The sequence below is a fragment of the Hermetia illucens genome, chromosome 5 (genome assembly GCF_905115235.1).
Source record: "Hermetia illucens chromosome 5, iHerIll2.2.curated.20191125, whole genome shotgun sequence".
In the NCBI taxonomy this organism is placed as follows: domain Eukaryota; kingdom Metazoa; phylum Arthropoda; class Insecta; order Diptera; family Stratiomyidae; genus Hermetia; species Hermetia illucens.
Window position 1 is genome coordinate 98,079,939 of NC_051853.1, and position 21,876 is coordinate 98,101,814.

The window sequence follows — 21,876 nt, forward strand, 5'->3', positions numbered from 1 at the left end:
TGGCTGATAACATTAACTCGAGATATTTAAATTGCTCAGCGCTGTCAGCTACAGTAACCTGCCCAGAGAGAACTGCGTAATGAAATTATTTCACGTATTAATGCGACCTAGATAAAATGGCATTCCACAACTGGTGTAACTGCGCAATATCGTCCGTCTGCCGCTCTCTATAGTTGTGAATGTTGGCCGACTATAAAAGACAATGAACGGCGTCTTGCGATAATGGAGACGAAGATGTTGCGTTGGGGCTAGTGGTGTGACACGTTTTGATCACATCGGAAATGAGGATATCCGCGATCGTTATAGGGTTGCACCGATCGTGGAGATACTCCGAGGAAGGCGTCTTCGATGGTATGGTCAACTAATTCGCGTTAACGAGAATTCACTTACCAAGATTGCTCTGAACATCGAAGTCGCAGCCAAAAGGCCGGCCGAAACAACGGTGACTTGATGGGCATTTAAAAGCCTCGAAATTGCATCCAGATCAGGCATTTGATAAAATAAAATGGCGAAACCGATCACGACAAGCCGACCCCGCTTGTGAACGAAACAAAGACTGAAGAAAAGCAAGAATATGTTAGGAGCGACGAGCGCATGACAGCTCCGTGTCACATAGTTAAAAATTCCATTGTCCTCCAGTTTTTAGAAAGCGATTTAAATAAATCTTTTGATTGAAAGTTCTGTATTGATAATAATCAACCCCATACGCTTCAGACTCCGAGTTCAATATTATTAGCAAATGCGAAGAATTTAACCTACAATAGATACAAAAAAAGGCTAGGGAGAAGTAGATTCTTTATGAATGGAATTTTAATATTTCAATCGAATGTCAATTATTCTCGTTAATTATAACGTCAGCATCTTATTTGTATGGCTTTGGATGCGATAAATTCGCAGGAAATTGATAAGTTTGAATTGCTATGCTTTTATTTCCATAAGATGTGGCATGTGTATGCACGAGACAGTACTCTATGTCGGTGCAAAATTTAGTACTCCTAGGATGAACTTAATGGAGGTTTTTCAGTCAATTTCTACAAGTTGGTAATATACTGTAGAGGCTTAAATTTCACATAAGCGTTTTAAACAAAACCTTAAACAGGGCTAGGGAGAAGTAGATTCTCCATAAATGCGAATCTAAGATTTCACGCGATTCTCAATTATTCTCGTTAATTATGACGTCAGCATCTTATTTGCATGGTTTTAGAAGTAGTAAATTCGCGCGAAAAGTTTGAACTGCTATAACTTTGACGTTAATGGCCAGATTTTCAAGAAATTTGGCATGTGTATGCGAAATATGGTCCTCTATGCTAGTGGTGGCTATTTGGTAGCCCTAGGATGAATTTGAGGGGGTTTTCCAGTACATTTCTAAAAGTTGGTAATATACTATTGGTAAGTTTATTTGAGCAGATATCGGAATGGGACATATTTTTGAGGCCTAGATTTCATCCAAGCGCACCATCCTGATTTTTTTCTGATTTTTGGGTTGAGTAATTCCCGAAAATGAGTCCTGTCTCACTTTAAACGCGTACATTTTGACTTCTTACTCGTGCACTTTGCAATTCACGCCAAAACTAATGTCAGTTACTAGAGACCTTTCATTCGATACCCTACACAACTATATCCGGTGAAATTTTTTTTAAAATCCCTTCTTTTCATTTCAAATTCCACCTAAATTTATGTCACTCGCTGTATGCGTGGGATTTCATGGTTCCCATCTATCCACCAAATTTGGTTCGGATCGGTTTAGCCATTTTGGAGAAAAGTACGTGTGACAGATAGGCAGACAGACAGTAAATCGATTTTAATAAGATTTTGTTTTACACAAACCCCTGAAAAGGGACTGAGTTCACAAATTGGAAATAATTTCCATTGTGCATTTTTTTTTGCTACTAGTGTTTTCTTAGCGACCAAGTACACACCGATTTCCCTAAGTAGCTAATTCGAACTTTGTAAAATCTCCACCTGCTTCGTATGGTTGGCAAACAAATTGTTTGGAAGGAATTGCGCCATAGGCAGGTCCAAACTTAGGGAATAAGAAAGTAAGTATGAATTCACTCAAATTCAAAGAGCCAATTGACTCATTAGCAACTACCAGCTCTAAGCAAATGTCATGTTAAACTTGAAACCTTGGTTCTATCTATAGTTGGTAACCGCAGAGAAAGTGCTTGAGGGGTTTCCTTCTTCTTCTTCTTCTTCTTTGACAATGTAGAATAAGCCTGTACGTATTTGCATACGTCTGGCTCAGAAACTCTCGCAATCGAGTCTCGTTATAGGACTTCTTGACTTGGCGCAGATAGTGAGCCTTCGCCAGTCAGTAGCTGTTAAGTAATACGAGGAAATTTCGCCCTTCACAGTGGCCGGGCAGATTGGGTCAAAATCAGAACCTATCGGATCAGTACTTTGATCCGGTCACGCAGTCTGCTGAGTGTGTCCTTGCACCGCCCCACCAGCCTGCTGGATGTCGCCATAAAATACAAAGGTTTAATCACCTATTGGTTGCCGGTCAGAATGACTAGGTTATGTTTGGGGCTGGAATCCCACGTACCGAAAGGCCTCTAGTATCGCCAGTATCTCCGCCTGGAATTTACTTGCGAATCTGTATGTATGTAAGAAATCCGCAACAACTCCGCAGACCATCTTTGATCTGTCGGTGAAGCGTATTGTATCAAGCCTTGCAATACGACACTGATCTTCCACTCTGCCCTGATTGCAACGCCCACAAGAAAAAAGTGGCAGAAGTACGTCTCTAGGATATTACTAGCACCGTGGGGCTCCGCTGTCCAATACCTATACTCTTGTAGTTTGACAACACTGCACGCTCCAGAATATTTAATGTAGAAGTCCAGAAGGAGGTGGTGTATGAGTGGAGATAAGACTTTACATTTAATATTTTCAGGCATAATAATCATAATAGTAATCCATATTGGATCAGGCCCTTGACGATACCAGTACTCTACAGAACACTGTAGGAGGCAATGTGGTCAGCATTGCGCTCGCCCGAGATTATTACCCTGATTTGACTCAGGTATTCATTCATATCCGAATGGCTCAAGTGGTTAGAGCGCTGGGCTGTCGTAGCGGAAGATCGCGGTTCAAATCTCACTGGTGGCAGTGGGATTTGTATCGTGATTTGAAGTAGGATACCAGTCGACTCAGCTGTGAATGAGTACCTGAGTCAAAATCAGGGTAATAATCTCGGGCGAACGCAATGCTGACCACATTGCCTCCTAGTGTACCGTTACGATCTTGAATGAAGTGCTCTAACACACTTCAAGGCCCTGACCCAATATGGATTGTTGTGCCAACGATTATTATTATTCATTCACAACTGAATGGAATCGTATTCGATATCCCAGTCACGATAACACTGCCACCAGTAAGAGACCTTCCGTTATGACAGCCCCACGCCTTAAAAACTTGAGCCATCCGGACACACATTCTCAGGCATATACGAGCTTATTGTTGACAGCGCGATGATTGAGGGTTGTTCATCATAGTGTTTGCTTATCGCTTGCACAGTATTAAAGGTGATAATAATGAAAATGAAGCAGTTTCAATGAAACACCAAAAAAGTGAGAAAAAAAACAATATTACTAAAGGGACTGTATACTAACGTCCTAGTATAGTAAAGGATACATATTTTTATACCTTAACGATCAATGTGTAAGACAGCAACTGAACTCCGTAAGTTAAAGGTTAAAAACTGAGTTATTACAAAACTTTAGTTGCCATAATTACTTAACCTCGTCATAAAAGAAAATTTTCACCTCTGCTGGTTAATAAAGCAGAGGATTCCACAAAAAGAACGAATCCAAATAAAGAACTTTCATACGGAAAGCGAAGCAAACGAAGCAAGGTCGGTCTATATTTCAGCATTTGACAGCTTCGTAGCACTCGGGATTTGAAATGCAACTAGCTATCAATTTAGCTGTGCAAGTCTTTTTCCATATTTTTCAATTTCCAATTTTTCGTCAGATTGGCTGCTTTCTTTAGTTTCGAGAAACAAATTTAATAATCCTGATATCACTTACCCTAAAGCTCCTCTTAAGTTAGATAAAATCCTGGGCATAATATGGTGTTCTTTTAAAACATTCGCAACGGTATGCCCTGTTTGGCAATTCATTACAAACAACATAAGGTTCGCTTGGTATGCAACTGAAAAAACTGCTTCCTCGCCATTTGCCGTTAAACAGCTCGTAGCGGCATGCGGGATAGGGTTATCTAGAATAAAAAAAAATCATAAACCACTTAAAGTACTAAAGTGTACGTATTATGGGACTTGGTACTTACTTGAGGATGATGTTTGTCCTATTACATAAAATGTTGTGGGATCGCGCGCCATATTGGCATTGGCTTCATGGAAAATTGATAGACTTTTAGATTCTGAAGCATCATGCCTGCAAATATTATCTGGATGCGGAAAATTCAGTCGGTGAAGACTGCTTACAGTGGCTACGAGAACAGTAACGCAATTCTCTTGTTCTACAATCACCACCGATAGAACTGGCGAATCGGTAAATTTATATCGAACATTATTGTTGTGCAAAGTAAAGTCTAAACTAATTTCAGACAATTCGAGCATATCGTGATAAGTTCTCCTAGAAATAAAAAAAAAACTTTAGCTATTTCAGCACAAGCGCACGATATAAGTGAGGGACAACTTGACGACTTGAAGCTGCGTATGAAGTCATCAAGGAAGACAATTGTGCTGATCATTTGAAAGTGTGACTCCAACCATTTTTTGGCGCGCCTTGCGCAATTTGACTCCTAGAGCCTAGGGAAACTAGATTTTTATTTGAAATAATTTAATCCGAGGCACAATTCTTTGTTTTTCGTTCAGTCTTTATTGTTTCGACGCGTCTCCATTATCGAGACGCACGGCGTCTTGCGATAATGGAGACGAAGATGTTGCGTTGGACTAGTGGCATGACACGTTTTGATCTCATCCGAAATGAGGATATCCGCAATCAATATGGGGTTGCACAGATCGTGGAAAAACTACGAGAGAGGCGTGTTCGATGGTATGGTCACGTAATTCACGCTAACGAGAATTCACTGGCCAAGATTGGTCTGACTATCGACGTCGATAGTAAGCGATCAAAAGGTCGGCCGAAACAAAAGTAGCTTGATACGCTGGATGGGAATTTAAAAGCCTTGCGATTGCATCCAGGTCAGGCATTTGATAAAATAAAATGGCGAAACCGATCACGCTTGTGAACGGGACAAAGGCTGAAGAAAAAGAAGAAATCAGAATTCGAGGAATGTAGAACTCCTCTCTTAGGATTCTTTAAATTTAGTTTTATAGTTAGTTTAATTAAAAATAACAAAAATAAAATGTTTTGATTGAATTAAATGCGTTCTTGATTAGAAAAATGTAACTATAAGACTCCTATAGAAAATTTTTACAAGTACCTCATTGATGAAATAGCTAAAATATGCAAAAAATACAACAGAATATTTGGAGACTTTTTTTAAAGCTTCTTTAAAGTTACATCATCCATAATGATGATTGTTCTAGGTTTACAGGCCTGCAGGACAATTTAATGACAGAAACATTATATTTTAAAAATACTAATTGAGAGATGGGCTTCTATTCAAAATATGAGACGTTTAACACGAAAGATGAAGTGCCACTGATGTACCGATTATTTAAAAAAAGAATGATTTATGAAGTGTCGCCAGTGTAACCGACTTCATAGAACATCAAAACAATGATATTAACAATTGATTATGGTCTTCTTATCGAAACCAACTAGTAAAAAACTCGTCAAACTTTATTTCGGTTTTTGTCCCCTTGTCGGTGCACGTTCGACTTACTGGATATAACGACGATATTTCGGTCCCTTCAGCGTCCCCATATCCGATTTGGAGTGGTTTCTTCAGCGTCGCTATATCCGATTTTGACTTTGTTTGGAGTAGTACTTTCTCACAATATGTAAAGACGTCCACTGTGCTACACTGTAGGTTGCACATGATGGGTTTGGGAGCCCTCGTTATTTTGCTCAGTGCCATGCTTGTCCATTTGATTGAAACTGGATTTATTGGTTACTAATAAATTGGGATTTGTTTACTTCTAGAGTATGAATTCAGTCAGTGCAAACGAACCAAGTGCAACACGCAATACTGTATAAAATTTCGATATTTTTCCTTATAACATCTCCCTCAAAATAATGTTTCGAAATAAAGAAAATGGAAATAACGAATAGTTTATGATCGTCGTCGATTGAAGTACGTTCGAAAATTAGACAAAAGTTTTTGGCTAATTCTAATTTCTTATAATTTTTAATTTCCGAGCGATTTCAATAATGTAAAAAATAAAGGTCTACATTTGAAAAAAAATTCATATAAGAGTAATTATAGGTATGTATTTCTTCATAGTGGTCATAGGTGGTCAAAGGGTAGTATAGGTCCCGGGGCGAAACGTGGATTGGTACCCACGATGGAGCATAAAACCTGGGAAATGCCTGCTGAACCAATACCAACAGCTCTACTACCAAACCCTATCTCCACCTCCACGTGGTGACCGCTGGGAGCTCTTTCTTGACGAAAAGCTGCAGACGGAGAAGGATGAAGGCGAGTCTCCCGCGCCTAAAAACGGGACAAATTGTACCAACTGGTCCTCCAGGTTGGGGGTTGGGTAGGGCTGACAACCCTACACGGAAAAAAAAAACCTGTTACGAAGCCACAACAGGAGCCTCGGATAGGACGGATTTTAAAACGACGGACCCGGCAACGACAAAGGAACAACGATTTGCGCATTTTCTCATGGAACGTGCGCTCCCTGTACAGAGATGAAGCTGATAAGCAGCTAGCTGATACCCTGTCCCAATATAGGGCTGATGTAACAGCGTTGCAAGAGATGCGATGGACAGGGACCGGTTTCCTGGAGAAGAGCCACTACACCATATATTATAGCGGTCATCCAGTAAACCATGTGCTCGGAGTAGGTTTCTTAGTCAGCCAAAAAATGAAACCTGCTGTTATCGGCTTTGAAAACATAAGCGAACGGCTATGCACTCTGCGCTTGCGAGGCAAGTTTAGAAATACAAGCCTCATAAACGTTCACGCCCCTACAGAGTCGGAGAAGGATACCTTCTGCGAGGCAGTAGAACGAACCCTCGAAGCCTGTCCCAGATATGATATCAAAATCATACTTGGGGATTTTAACAGCCAAGTAGGGAAGGAGCCCGTATTCAGGCGATACGTTGGTTCCCATAGCTTACACGAAAAAACAAATGATAACGGACTGCGGACTATTCAATTAGCAGGGTCACACGAAATGGTTGTTGGAAGTACCTGGTTTGCGCGGAAAGCAGTCCACAAACATACGTGGGCCTCTCCAGACGGGACCACTTTCAACCAAATTGACCACGTGTTGATCGAACGCCGCCACCTCTCAGCCTTGATGAATGTCAGAACATATAGGGGGCCAATATAGACTCGGATCACTATCTCGTTGGCATGGTGCTCCGAGCTCGAATAACAATACCACCTAGAATCCCCTCTGACAATCAGGTGAGAGTGAACACTGAAGCCATCCACAACACAACCCTCCGCGACATCTATAAGAGGGAAATGGATGCCGCAATAACCGCAGTCAACAGAGGACCTGGAGATGAAGCATCAACAAATGATCTTCACAACCACCTGAAGAACGTGATCATGGATACGGCCACAAATATACTTGGCCCCAGCCGCAAAAGGAGTCGGAACGGCTGGTTTGACGATGAATGTAAGCTAGCAACGGAACGGAAGAATGCCGCATACCGAGTAATGTTGCATTCTCAAAGAACGCCGCGCAGAGACTTATCACGAACTCCGTCGAGCGGAGAAGCGACTTCACAGACGGAAAAAGGAAGCCTGGGAGAACCAACAAGTCTGTGAACTAGAAAAGTACAGGGAGCAACCGCACCAGGCGCGCAAGTTTTACCAGCAAGTCAGCAGGATGAAGCCTTATACACCTCGATGCTCATCCTGCCGAGACAAAGAGGGAAATTTGATTTCCGACAGAATGGGCATATTAGAGCGATGGGTTGAGTACTTTGATGAGCTACTGAACAACCAGAACATCGGCGAGTTGGAGGTCCCGCCAACTGAAGACGACGGACAAATACTGCCACCACCAAATTTAGGAGAAACAGTCCGTGCAATTCATCGGCTAAAAAAATCATAAGCCGCCAGGAGCCGATGGAATTACAGCCGAATTGGTTAAATATGGAGGCGACCAGTTACACCAAGTGGTTCATCAACTTGTGCTCAAGGTATGGGACAGCGAATCAATGCCTGACGATTGGCAACGAGGCATAAAAAGGGAGATATCACACAGTGCAGCAATTATAGAGGTATCACGTTGCTGAGTACCATCTATAAGATATTCTCCACTATCTTGCTAGGCCGGATAGCCCCATACGCCCAGAACATCATTGGCCCATACCAAAGAGGCTTCACTCCAGGCAAATCAGCAACAGATCAGATTTTCTCTCTGCGACAGGCGATGGAAAAACTGTTCCCGACGAAATTAATAAGACTGACTAGGCTGACCCTGACCAATGTGCGAGGCCAGATAAAAGCAGCAGGATCACTCTCAAGACCATTCAACATCAACAACGGTCTACGACAAGGGGATGCGCTATCATGCGTCCTCTTTAACCTGGCCCTCGAGAAAGTGATCCGTGATGCTGAGGTGAATGCAAGAGGTACGATCCTCTTCAAGTCCACCCAACTACTGGCCTATGCTGACGATATCGACATCATGGGAAGAACCACCCGAGACGTACAAACTGCCTTCATCCAGATCGAGCAGGCGGTGATTGGCGCGAGATCTTGGGCTGCACATCACTGAAGGCAAGACAAAATATATGGTGGCAACGTCAGCACCGAAGACGAATCAACCAACAACATCAAACCGCACTGGTCAAACACAAACACGAACAAGAATAAGAATAGGAGAATACAACTTTGAGACCGTTGACAATTTCTCCTATCTAGGGTCGAAAATCACAACCGATAACAACTACGATGATGAAATCCGCGCACGGTTGTTGTCAGCCAACAGAGGCTATTTCAGCTTACAAAGACTGTTCCGCTCGAAACGTCTCACCATAGGGTCAAAGCTCTTACTGTACAAGACTATGATCTTGCCAGTCCTCATGTATTCCTCGGAAACTTGGGTTCTTAGCAAGAAAAATTGCGAACTCTTGGCCGCGTTCGAGAGAAGAATCCTCCGAAGAATTTTTGGCCCCCTACATGAGGATGGACGATTCCGTAGCCTACACAATGACGAAATCTATGAGCGATACCATGACCGTCCGGTTGTGGATAAAATCCGGCTCAATAGGTTACGGTGGGCGGGTATGGATGAAGATGATCCCACCCGGAAAGTCTATAAGGGCAATATCTATGGTAGGAAAAGAAGACGAGGCAGACCCTGCCTAAGATGGAGCGATGGCGTGGGCCAGGACGCCAGACAGCTTTTAGGGATATCGAATTGGTGGACCTCGGCGCAAAACCGGGATGTCTGGAGTTCCTTATTAAGGCAGGCCTAGACCGGATACCGGTTGTTGCGCCGTTGATGATGATGATGATGATGATTTCTTCATAGAATTTATAATGTAGGAAGTAATGATTGTCTTTTGCTAGCTTTTACAGACAAGCATGCGACTTTCTCTCTAACATTTTGCGTGGTAACATGTTCAGTGTTTCCTTTCATTCCTTGGTGGAGTATAGAGCATCCACAGTCAGATTGTGCTTCAGTTTCACTATCATCACACTTCACGCTGTGCAAGTGATAAACTCACACCAGCGATACAAACTCAAGGCGAACACAGTCACCCCTGGGATTTGAACGCCTTCCTCAATCATCGAGTCATCGCAATAATTTTGGAAGCTGGTAAATAGTTTTGATTAGTCGAGCTAGCAACCCATTAGCAAAATTAATTGCCTCTGCATAACAGACCCGTATGTTCAATTGCTCCTCCTCGGAATGGCAGCTAATCGATGAATTTAACCTTTAGTCAATAATGTCATCATTCTATTTTTCTACCCGAGCCCCCGTTACTTCCTACAAAAATCAAGGATCATTACATTGTGCATTATAGCATTCGAAAAACTTCTGTACTTCCTGTCTAAGCCTTAGAATCGCAAGTGAAATATTGTTTTGCTCTTAAAAGTCACTTCTTCCGGCCATATTGATGACAGTGCTATCGGCACAGTCGCCCAGAGTTTTTACCAATTTCATTACAGTCGACCAGATGGATGGAGAACCGTGGAGACTCGTTTATATACTGACCACCTGGAAGACCGAGGCTCTACCTAAACATTGTTGACTTAACGCCGAAAAGATGGGCCCGATCCGGTTGATGACGGCTGCGTGGAAGATTGCGCACTTTTTACCATGAAAGACCTCTCTGTAAAAAATAATAAGGCGCCAGGGCCTGAGAGCATCCCTGCCAAGATGCACAAACTAGTATTCCTCCATGGGCGGGATCTTTCCTCCGGCACATATAACACTTATTTACAGGGAGCAATTTTCCTGTCGATGAAAAGTTTCAAAGTTGACGCAGATCAACTAAGTCAAAATAGACCGTGAGCTGTTGTCTACATGCCGATCAATATGTATGCTTAGTGCAGTCAAGAAAATACTCTTGAAGAGTAGACTCACCGAAGCGATTTATGCTGCCGGGGACTTATGTCTAAAGCAGTTCGGTTTCAGAGCGGAGAGATCTAGACTAGATGTTATCATGGAGGTTGTCAATGCTATTCATCGAGCTGAGACGCAGAGAAATGCCGTAAGATTGCAGACATGCTAGGTATTTTAGATAATTCATTCCGAATGCAGGGCTAACTTTTGCGCATATTGAGGGGTTATATGAAAGACCACCCCCTGTCCTATGTGACCCTGGGGCCAGAGGTGGCACAGGTACCCATCCTAGGGCCACATCTCTTAAACACTTCTTACAATAGTCTGCTAACACTCGGTACAACAGAAAAGTCGTAACTCTTGAATAAGCACAAAGCAGACTTGGCGTATTGATGCCATACATTAGCGAATCGATGACGGCTCATGGTTTCCCATGCCCTCAATATCCTATATCTGCATCGATTGGTGAGATTATTAAATAGTCAAAACCAACGGCTAAGTACGTTGTGGGTCTTCCCTTTCGCAGGAGAAGTCTTCCCATGGATCCAACGCAGTCCGCTTTGTCCTATGGCGCGATTCGAAGAGAATCAAGGAAGGAGAGAAGAACGAGAACATACACGCAGGAGGAAAATAGTTCCGCGATTTATCAGCAACTTACATTCTTGGCTGAACTGAAAACATGGTGAGATTGATTATTTCTTTAAAAACCTTTAAGCAACTATGGAGGCCTTCCGTATTACACAGAATTTGGAGAGTACGATTCCCTGACTGTGTGTTCTGCAATGCGGTGGTGAGCGATGTCGACCATACCCTTTTTTCTTGTGGAAATTACCCCATTAGGTTTTTAGAATCGACTTTTTTTATTACATAAATTGTTAGCTTAGCTACCACAGAATACGATGCGGAAAATTCAAAATGAAATTCGTGGTCCTTTAGATTTTATGGGCATTGACCCGAGTGATTATCGGGTACAGGTTCAGGATTCACCACCTAGGTAGTCGCTTTATGTCCTGACAAAATTTTGTAGCATCTTTATAAGGAATTCATTTTTTTTCCGGAGCCTCTATAAATGGAAATTTTTATGTTATTCAGTTGTCATGACCTCTATATATGGAATTTTCCCCTGAACGACAAAAAGGGAAGGTCTTTTTTTTTTCTTAGAATCGTGCAATTTTCTATTGTGACACGTTTTGAAATTTTTTGTTTATTCAAAGTTTAATTTGAAACTCGGTGATAGTGGTGACGATTCTTTCACTTGCAAATTAAACCTTTTACTGTTCCTTTGCCGCTATAACTTTTGTTTCTTTTAATAATAAAAGGCTGTCATGTCCGAAAACAAGAGAAAAAATTTAAGTTTAAGTGAGAAATTGAAATTGATAAAGGAGTTTGAAAACGGAAAAACTCGGAATGCAATATCCGCGGAATATTTCGTGCCGCTGTCGACATTGTGTCGTATTTTAAAAGAAAGCGACAAAATCAAACAAGAGTGTTCTGAAGGACATGGCAAAATAAAAAGAAATCGTAATTCGGAATATCCGAATCTGGAACAGTGTTTAGTGGAGTGGTTGAAACAGTGCCAAAGCAAGAATGTACCTGTAAATGGACCGATTTTGAAAGAAAAAGCTGAAGAATTTGCTAGGAAGTTGACGATTGGAGGTTTTTGCGCCAGCAACGGTTGGTTGGATGGCTTTAAAAAAAGAAATGATCTTATTTTTAAAAAAATTTCTGGTGAAAGTGGTGCTGTAGACATCAACGCATGTAGCCAGTGGATAAACGATCTTCCCGCTTTGCTGGGAGATTATTCTCCTAACGACATTTTCAATGCAGACGAAACAGGGCTCTTTTTTAAATGCTTGCCAGATAAGACCTTTACCTTTAAGGGAATTTCGTGTCATGGTGGGAAGTACAGCAAGGAACGTGTCACTATTCTTTTATGTGCGAACATGACTGGCACTGAGAAATTACCCGTTTTTCTTATCGGCAAGTCAAGGAAACCCAGATGTTTTGCAGGTGAGTAAAAGATTCTTCGTTCGCTGTTACTGTATAAATGACATTAACAGAATAAAGGTTATGAGTCGATAGTTAAAATACTATAGATTTTTTTCTGTTTTAGGCGTGATAACTCTTCCTGTTGAATACAAAAACAATAGCAAAGCATGGATGACTGCAGCACTTTTTTCGGAATGGCTTAAGAAAATCGATATTCAGATGCGCCTCGAAAATAGGAAAATTTTACTTTTTATCGATAATTGTACTGCCCATTACAGCTCAGATGAACTACAACACATAAAAGTTGTCTACCTACCTCCAAACTCCACCAGCAAGCTGCAGCCCCTAGATCAGGGAGTGATTCAAAATTTTAAAATTAATTATCGTCGGGAGGTTGTTCGCCATATTTTAACAAATCTCGAAAGCAACGGTAGCTTGGAAATAAACGTTCTCATCGCAATGAGATTTGTGAAAAAAGCATGGTTATCTGTAACCCAGACCACTATAGCTAACTGTTTTAGGAAAGCAGGGTTCAGGATAAATGGTTTACAAGAGCCCCAATATTCCGAATGGGACTCTTCACATGAGGAGTTACGGCCTTCATTCCAAGAGTGGTCTGAATTAACTTCCAATGCCGGTGAGAGGGTACCTAGCTTCGAAGATTATGTAAACGTCGATGAAAATATCGAGGTTACAGGAGAGCAAACAGTCGACGACATTGTGAGCACCCTCCAAATGTGTGACACCAATGAAAACGATAGTGATGAAGATCACGGCGATACTCTTGAAATAAAACTTGTAAAGAAGAGGGAAGCGTTAGAGGCACTGCATACTTTAACAAAATTTTTTGAACAGCGTGAAACCGAACCAAAGATATTCGAAAATATTATCGCTCTTGAAAGAAACGTTGAAAATGTGGTCACTGATAAACAAACAAAAATATTTGATTTTTTCAAAACTTAATATCTATGAGATAGACACTCATTCCATTTATGTATTCGACTGATTACAGTGACGACTTATGAAATAAAGAATCTTTGATATTGATATACTCTTTTTAATTTTATTTATCATGCGGATTATTTATTTGTATTTAAATGAAAACTCAAAGTTGCTGTAATACTAAATACACCAGGTGATTTTAAAAACCTGGATAAAAGGAATTTTTTGCTGAAAGCCTCTGTATAAGGAAAACTGGATAAATGGAAAACTTGTTTATAAGGAATTTAAGTGAGTTTCCCTTGCAATTCCTTATATCCAGGTTCGACTGTATTTGTAATTACTTGGGCCCTTGTAAGAGTGCATTTGTATTTGTTGTCAATGAATTTTGTTCGTAATTAAGAGTGATAAATGCCTTCATATCCGAAAGGGGATTTTTCAAACGTGTTTTTCTCAAAATTACGTCTTTTTACTTTTGCAGGAATTTTAGTTCAAATATTAGTGAATCGATTATTACGAAATTTGAAGGTGCAATTCTTTACAAAATTACGAAGAATATAAACCAACATTTGGGATAACACCATATTTTTAAGCATGCTTCATATTCTTAGAAAATAAATTAGTGATGCAAAATTAACAGCTTTTTGTTTTCAAATAAATATTGGCGTCGCTACATGCCCCACAGTTGGAGAATTCTAGTTACGACCTTCAGGGGAATAATATTTCAAAGAAATCTTGAAAAGTTGTTCGGAATATGACTAATAAATATAATGTCAAAATTTGATTGAATTCACAGTAACTCCTCGCACTAAAAGAAAATCTCAAAAAGGTGAATGAAGAAGGGCCTTCTGACGGAGATACTGGACAACAGTTGTCAGGAGGGTGAGGGGTGCTGACAGACGGACCCATTTTGCGCATTATGGTCAGATTATTGTTGCGAGGAAGCTTGACTGCTATGGGAGCCAATGGCAGGGTGTTATTTTAACAAACGGTCGCCCTCCTGCCCTCCCTTTATCGAAAGGAATTCCCTCATGCAAGTTCTTTCCCACAAAATAATCTGTCAAACGAAGGTATTCAGTTAATAGTCCGACGACTTACTGTTAGTGTGTAAATACACTCACCTATTCTACCTAAAAAAGAGAACACTGGAAGAAAGGGAAATAAAACGAAAGAAAATACCTTGAAAAAGAAAACGAAATTCTAAGACGTTAGAACCACTTATTTGAATTTTAGAGCTTCTTCTTTAGCCGTTGTCCCGTTCACAAGCGGGATCGGCCCGTCGTGATTGGTTTCACCAATTTGTTCTATCGGAAGCCTGATCTGAATGGAATCGCAAGGCTTTCAAATCACCATCCCGCGTATCAAGCCACTGTTATTTCGGACCGCTTTTTGGTCGCTTACCATCGACTTTGATGTACCCCTCATTAGCGCAAATCACATGACCATAACATCGAAGACGCCCCTCTAGCAATTTTTCCACAATCGGTGCTACCCGATATCGATGGCAGATATCCTCATTTCGGAGCCGCGTATCACGCCACTAGTCCAATGCAGCATTTTCGTTCCCATTGCCCCAAGACGCTGTTCCATAAAGGACGACTAGACAGACGACACTGCGGTAAATTTTAGATTTGAAATTTTCGTTGATATGTCGACCCCAAAAAGACATCAGTTGTGGAACCCTACTTCATCCAGGTTGCGACAATGCGTGAAGCCATTTCGCAAGACAGTTCTCCATTGGCTGATAGCATTGACCCGAGATGTAAATAAATTTCTTTCTCCGAGATTCAAAGCTTTTCATGCAGATATTATACTTTGAATTTGCCAACCCTTTTCATCAGTTCAGAGTACCACCTGGACGCGGATATTATGCACTATTCCTTACACTGGGACAATCACACGCGACGCTAACCATGGAGCAACCGGAAAAAACAGCCCCTCCAAATCAAAATTTCCATCCTGAACGATGAATAGCCAGCACAATCCAGTCAGGCCACAGTGCCGGATGACTGCCTCTTCATATTAATAATGTAAAACAAATTGAACCCACACTCACCAGTAAATAAACCGATTTCTAGTGTAGATTTTCGTAACATCACTGAAGCAGCATCCGCCGGCTTTTTCGGCAACCTTGATGTCCTGCAAAGTGCTCTGGGTGCCCCCTAGAAAAGTAATTCAATCAGACTTCTGCCCAGAGACCTCACTTCTTGCGCTAAACCGCCTTACCCGTATTCAAAGCAATTTCATTCCATTTGTCCTGGTTCGATAGATCCACTATAACTTCACGATAACTAGGTGAATGGTACTCCATACTGCATTCCCAATAAAACAGAAAATTCCGCCAAACCGAAACGTAACCTCCACTCAATTCAAAACAACAAATGAGGCAATGTCAAAAGTACGTTCTTCCCACCAAAAATGAAAGTCCATACTAATCCCCCAGAAGCCGTGTAACGTTAGAAACGAATATATCGCGCGAACATGGCAACTCCGCATTCACCTATATTCCGTCTGCAAAGATTTCTGCAAGCAGAAGAATTTCGGAATTTGTCTCTGACTCCAATTGGAATGCGAGAAATTCGGAAGTTCACCTGTGAGACGGTGCACCGTTCGGTCGATAATTTTGTTTTTAACGTGCGGGCGTTTTTCTTTTTAGGTCCATCTCCGCAATTCAGTGATAAGTGTATTTTAATATACCAGAGGACAGTGAAAACTCGGGAATTAATCCAATGTGCAAAGGACGCTTGTGAATTATGGTGCTTCGTTTCGCTCGAAAAGGTATTAGCCAAGCTCTCTAAATCAGTGTCAATGGAGAATTCTTCTCTGTTTATTCTATGCCTGAAAATAAATGAATTTGTAGTTAGAGCCAACGCCGAGCAATCAGAAGGCCAATGTAATTGGTTGCTCCATATTAGCCTCCCGTGTCACTCGCGTGTGGAGTCATGTGCACGCAAAAATCAATAACGGCGAGTTTGTAGTCTGATTTCCTGCCAGAGCTATTCGACTTTTGTCGAAAATCGTGTCATCGTGACTTTCCGTCATTCTGTGCCAATGCTAGTCCTTCCCCTTCTTTTGCTATACGAAACCCGGCTAAGTGACCACCGTCCGATAACACGCTTCGTGTTCAGCTGGCGCTAGCGGGGAATTACGAACAGTTGTAAAAGCAGCTGGAAATTGAATGGCCTATGCGGCTTGTCTAGGTAAAAGGACGTTAATGGAGTAAGTAAAAAAAGTAGATTCACCGTAAATAGAACCGAAGCAATTCCGAAACCGAATTTCTTAAAGCCCGGCAACAAGATATCATCAGCAACTCTGGGAAGCTTCCATAGTTTAAACATGAAATTAAATTATTCAGTCTATTTGGTCAATTCATTAAAAGTAATGAATTCAATTCAACTTTCATAACGAGCTCTAATATAAAAATCAATTAGAAAGGAATAGGGTAACGCAGGCACTCTCAGCTAAAGTTCTTGAAAATATAAAGTGCATCGGATTCCCAGGAACAGAATCGCTAGAGTAAGTGACTCGCTTAGACTGACCAATATACCATTTGTACAGGCTTTTATTGACACAAGAAAGATGAGGAAATGGCCTTACCTAGAAAGACGCCAAGTGGTCGTTGAATCCACTAGTCCTATTGTTTACTCCTTTCCCCGGTCGTGGAGGCTTGGTCCGGGTGGTTCGCGAGGCTCTCAAATCACCACCTAGCGTATCAAGCTACACAGAGGTGACTCTGCTTCGATCGGTTTTTTGGTCGCTACCCATTGACTTTGACACTGAAGCCAATCGTAGGTAGTCATTTCTCTTCAGGGCGAATTATATAACCACACCGTCCACGGTGCCTCCAATTTTGTCGCGATGGATGCAACCCCATAGCGATTGCGAGTGTCCTCATTTCGGATATGATCACAATGTGTTGCGCCACTGATTCAACCATTACCGGGAGGCACCGTTCATTGTCTTTGATAGTCGGCTAGCATTCAGAACCAATAAGGGCTATAAGGCCAACAACACTCGGGCAAATTTTAGATTTAACATTTTCGTTCAAACATCGACTAAAATGAACGCTAGTTGTGGAACGTCACTTATTTCACGTTGCGCTGATGGGTGAAGAAATTTCATAATGCAGTTCACGTTCAGTTTGCGACAAATGTGTTTGTGACAGATAGATAGTGAACCGATTTTAACTAGATTTTGCTTTGAACAAAACCATCGCTACTTTATTAAGCTCGCCAGGGTCTCTTTCTTGTTCTCTTTAGAATCGATCGTAATTTGAACCTTCTTTTCAGACCGATGTCGTCAATTCCTGTTGGTTTATCCGATTTCGTTCGTTTGGTTGATAGAGGCGCTTCTTTCCACGGCCCTTGATTTGGGCATCGTTGTTCCAAAGCCACGATTAATTAATCCCTTACCATGTGTGGTAATTCCGAGGGTTGCATAAGTCGCTTTGTGGGCTAAATTTTTAGCGACAATTCCTTTTTCCTCCATATCACCTGGTGCCGTCTGCCTTGCGGTAAAGAAATGAATGGTGCAGTCATGAGCTACATCAGCCGGGAATCAAATTCCTCGATTTAAATGGCGCCACGGAAATCTCCAAAGATGGCAAAGTCACTATATTGAGTGGGTGGGCTACCAACATCATCATCACCAACGGCGCAACAACCAGGATCCGGTCTAGACCTGCCTTAATATGGAACTCCAGCCATCCCGGTTTTGCGCCGAGGTCCACTTATTCGATATTCCTAAAAGCTGTCTGACGTCCTGGCCTACGTCATCGCTCCAGCTCAGGCAGGATCTAGCTCGTCTTTATTTTCTACCATAGATATTGCCCTTATAGACTTTCCGGTCTGGATCATCCTCACTCATAAGGTTTAAGTGACCCGCCCACCGTAACTGGTTGAGCCGGATTTTATCCACAACCTGACGGTCATGGTGTAGCTCATAGATTTGGTCGTTATGTAGACTACGGAATCGTCTATCCTCATGTAGGGGGCCAAAAATCCTTCGAAGTCTCCGAGGAATATATAAGGACTTGCAAGATCATTGTCTTGTAAAGTAAGAGCTTTGACCCTATGGTGAGACGTTTCGAGTGGAACAGTTTTTGTACGCTGAAATAAGCTCTGTTGGCATTCAACGCGAATTTCAACGTTATAGTTGTTATCGGTTGTGATTTTTGAACCTAGATAGGAGAAATTATCAACGATCTCAAAGTTATTTATCTTCTTGATATTGTTGGTTGGTTTTTGGTGCTGACGTTGCCACCATATATTTCGTCTTGCCTTGATTGATGTGCAGCCCAAGATCTCGCGCCGCCTGCTCAATTTGGATGAAGGCAATTTGTATGTCTCGGGTCGTTTTTCCTATGATTTTGATATTGTCAGCATAGTGCTTAAAGAGGATGGTGGTCCTGCTGCTTTTATCTGTCTTCGCATATTGGTCAGGGGCAGCCTAGTCAATCTTATCAGTTTCATCGGGATACCGAATTTTCTCGCTACGCTATCATAGGCGTCCTTAGAGTCGATGAAAAGATGATGCAATTGATGCCCATATTCCAACAGCCTTTCCATTACTTAGTGCAGAGAGAAAATCTGATCTGTTGCTGATTTGCCTGGAGTAAAGCCCCTTTGGTATAAGTCAATGATGTTCTAGGCATATGGGGCTATCCGACCTAGCAAGATAGCGGAGAATATCTTATAGATATCACATCAGGCTTCCATTTTTCGTCTGTGAAGTCGCTTCTTCGCTCGACGGAGTTCGTGATAAGTCTCCGCACGTGCCAGCGTCCTTTAAGTACGCAACATTAGTCGGTATGCGGCATTCTTTGGTTCGTTGCTAGCTTACATTCATCGTCAACTCAGCGTTCCGACTTTTTTGCGACTAGGACCAAGTATGTTTGTGGCCGTATGAATGATAACGTTCTTAAGGTGATGGTGAATATCGTTTGTTGATGCTTCATCTCAAGGATCTCTGTTGACTGCGGTTATTGCAGCATCCATTCCCCCTTTATAGGTGTTACGGAGGGCTGCGCTGTGGTTGGTTTGAGTGTTATCTCTCACGTGATTGTCAGAGGGGATTCTAGGTGTAGTTGTTTTTTCGAGCACGGAGCACCATGCCAAGGAGATAGAGATCCGAGCCTATATTGGCCCGCCTATATTTTCTGACATTAATCAAGGCTGGTAGGTGGCGGCGTTCGATCAACACGTGATCAATTTGGTTGAAAGTGATCTCGTCTGGAGAGGCCCCCATTTGTTTGTGGAACGCTTTCCAAAGCAGGTACTTCGAATACCTATTTCGTGTGACAATGCTAATTGAATAATCCACAGTCCATTATCATTGGGGTCCTTATGTAAGTAAGTAAATAAGTTATGGGAACCAACGCATTGCTTGAATATGGGCTCCATCCCTACTTGGCTGTTAAAATCTCCAAGTATGATTTTGATATCATACTTAGGACAGGCTTCGAGGGTTCGTTCGTAGAAGGTATTCTTCTCCAAATCTGCAGTCTCCGTGAACGTTAATGAAGCTTATATTTTTAAATTTTCCTCGCAAGCGGAGAGTGCCTAGCCGTTCGCTTATGTTTTCAAAGCCTATAATAGGAGGTTTCATTTTTGGTAGACTAAAAAATCTACTCTGAGGAACACTTTACTGGTTGACTACTATAATATATGGTGTAGTGGCTCTTCCCCAGGAAACTGGTCCCTGTCCAACGCATCTCCTGCAACACTGTTACATCAGCGCTATGCAGGGTATCAGCTAGCTGCTTGGCAGGTCCTTCTCTGTACAGGAAGCGTACGTTCCATGAGAAAATGCGCAAATCGTTATTCCGTTTTCGTTGCCGGGTTCGCCGTTGTGTTGCCGGTCCAGTTCGAAGCTCCTATTGTGGCTTCGTAACAAGTTGTTTTCCATGTGAGGTTGCCAGCGCTACCCAACCCCCGACGTGGAGGACCAGTTGGTATAATTTTTCCGATCTTTAGCCGCGGGAGAATCGCCGTCATCCTTCTCCGCCTACAGCTTTTCGTTAAAAAAGAGCTCTGCGGTCACCACGTGGAGGTGGAGATAGGACTTGGTAGAAGAGCTGTTGGTGTTGATCCAACAGGCATTTCCCAGGTTTTATGTGCCATCGTGGGTACCAATTCATGTTTCGCCCTGGTATCTATACTACCCTTTGACCATCTGGTTACCAAACTAGAGAAATTGATAACCACGTTTACGTTGTATGTCGAAGCTTTTGGCAACGCACTTGAAGTGCGTAAATATGCACCTCTTCCGAATGGTTCTAGGAAGTTTCTCCGTTTTTCCAGTGATGGTAACAATGTTTAGCGTATAGACACGGATTTGTTTGGCTCGTCTTAATTTATTTAATCACGGTCCATGCGTTAACAACCCTTGCCCATTTCCCTGCATGGCCGGCTGCCCGCCCTGCTGCGCTGATTGAGCTAAACGCCCTATCATTTCCTCCAGGCTTTTTATTCAATGCGATTATTTTTTGAACGTTATTGAATGACCAAGAAGGTTCTTCGATTTGCGGAAATTGTGCTCTGGCATTGAAAGCTCCTCGAAATATAGGCCCCATCGATATTTTATCGGCGCCTGCGTCCCTGTAAAATGTAGTTCTGGGCTGACAAATTTTCAATTACGTCTGTTTTAGTTATCGTTCAATCTGTCGATATCAACGTTTATATGCTATAGTTTCTTCTTTTTGCAGATTTCATCAGCGATACATCTTAGTTCTAAGATTCTCTCGAGGCAAAGATGTTTGGCTCGCTCCTGATGTTGTTTGTATGTTGTGTTCGATGACCTGCTGGCACTTTTCGTCACTTTCGCCAAGACGTGCTGTTTACGTTTTTCAGTTCACTTCACGCTAATGATATCGGCTTTCTGGTATCATTTCAACGCTTGCAGGATTTGCTCTTTTAAAGTTCCAACATATACACAACGGAAAAAAATTCCGACATTCCCTTATTTGCATAACAAGAACTAAAGAAAATTATGGATACATACTGGCAAATATTATAAATTAATAGTTGTGAAAACCATCGCTCTTAAAATTTTACGCATATTTTACAGAAAAGTAGGCTTAGAAAACTATGCGGAAATTGAACTCCATAGACAGTTTATATATATTTTACTTTAAATCTGAAGAAGAAAGAAGAAAGTCAAAATCGAGTTTCGCCTCCATTATTCTTAGTGATAGCTTACAACGACTCTAGCAATGATTGTTAAAGCGAATGAAGTACATTAGACGAAAAGTTTTCATACTAAACATTTTCGATTCTGTGGGATTTTTCTACTGCAGCTCCCCAGACGTT

At 41.8% G+C, this 21,876-nt stretch overlaps 2 protein-coding genes across 3 annotated transcripts in view; one reads left to right on the forward strand and one right to left on the reverse strand.

Moving 5' to 3' along the window:
• The window catches only part of LOC119657667 (nuclear pore complex protein Nup160 homolog), a 41,112-nt gene extending 25,151 nt beyond the window's left edge, over window positions 1-15,961 (reverse strand). The window contains exons 1-4 of the mRNA XM_038064692.1: window positions 15,794-15,961; window positions 15,624-15,729; window positions 4,291-4,598; window positions 4,032-4,221 (exon numbers count right to left, since the gene is read on the reverse strand). Coding sequence (XP_037920620.1) covers window positions 4,032-4,221; window positions 4,291-4,598; window positions 15,624-15,729; window positions 15,794-15,878 — 689 coding nt within the window. The 5' untranslated portion in view covers window positions 15,879-15,961. The remainder of the gene's footprint in view (window positions 1-4,031; window positions 4,222-4,290; window positions 4,599-15,623; window positions 15,730-15,793) is intronic.
• Window positions 15,962-16,141: 180 nt separating this feature from the next.
• Window positions 16,142-21,876, forward strand: part of LOC119657187 (ubiquitin carboxyl-terminal hydrolase Usp2) — a 60,829-nt gene continuing 55,094 nt past the window's right edge. The window contains exons 1-2 of one of the 2 annotated variants that reach the window (XM_038063978.1): window positions 16,142-16,160; window positions 16,224-16,345. The gene's annotated coding sequence lies outside the window, so the exon portion shown is untranslated. The other variant, XM_038063977.1, reaches the window with a different exon arrangement.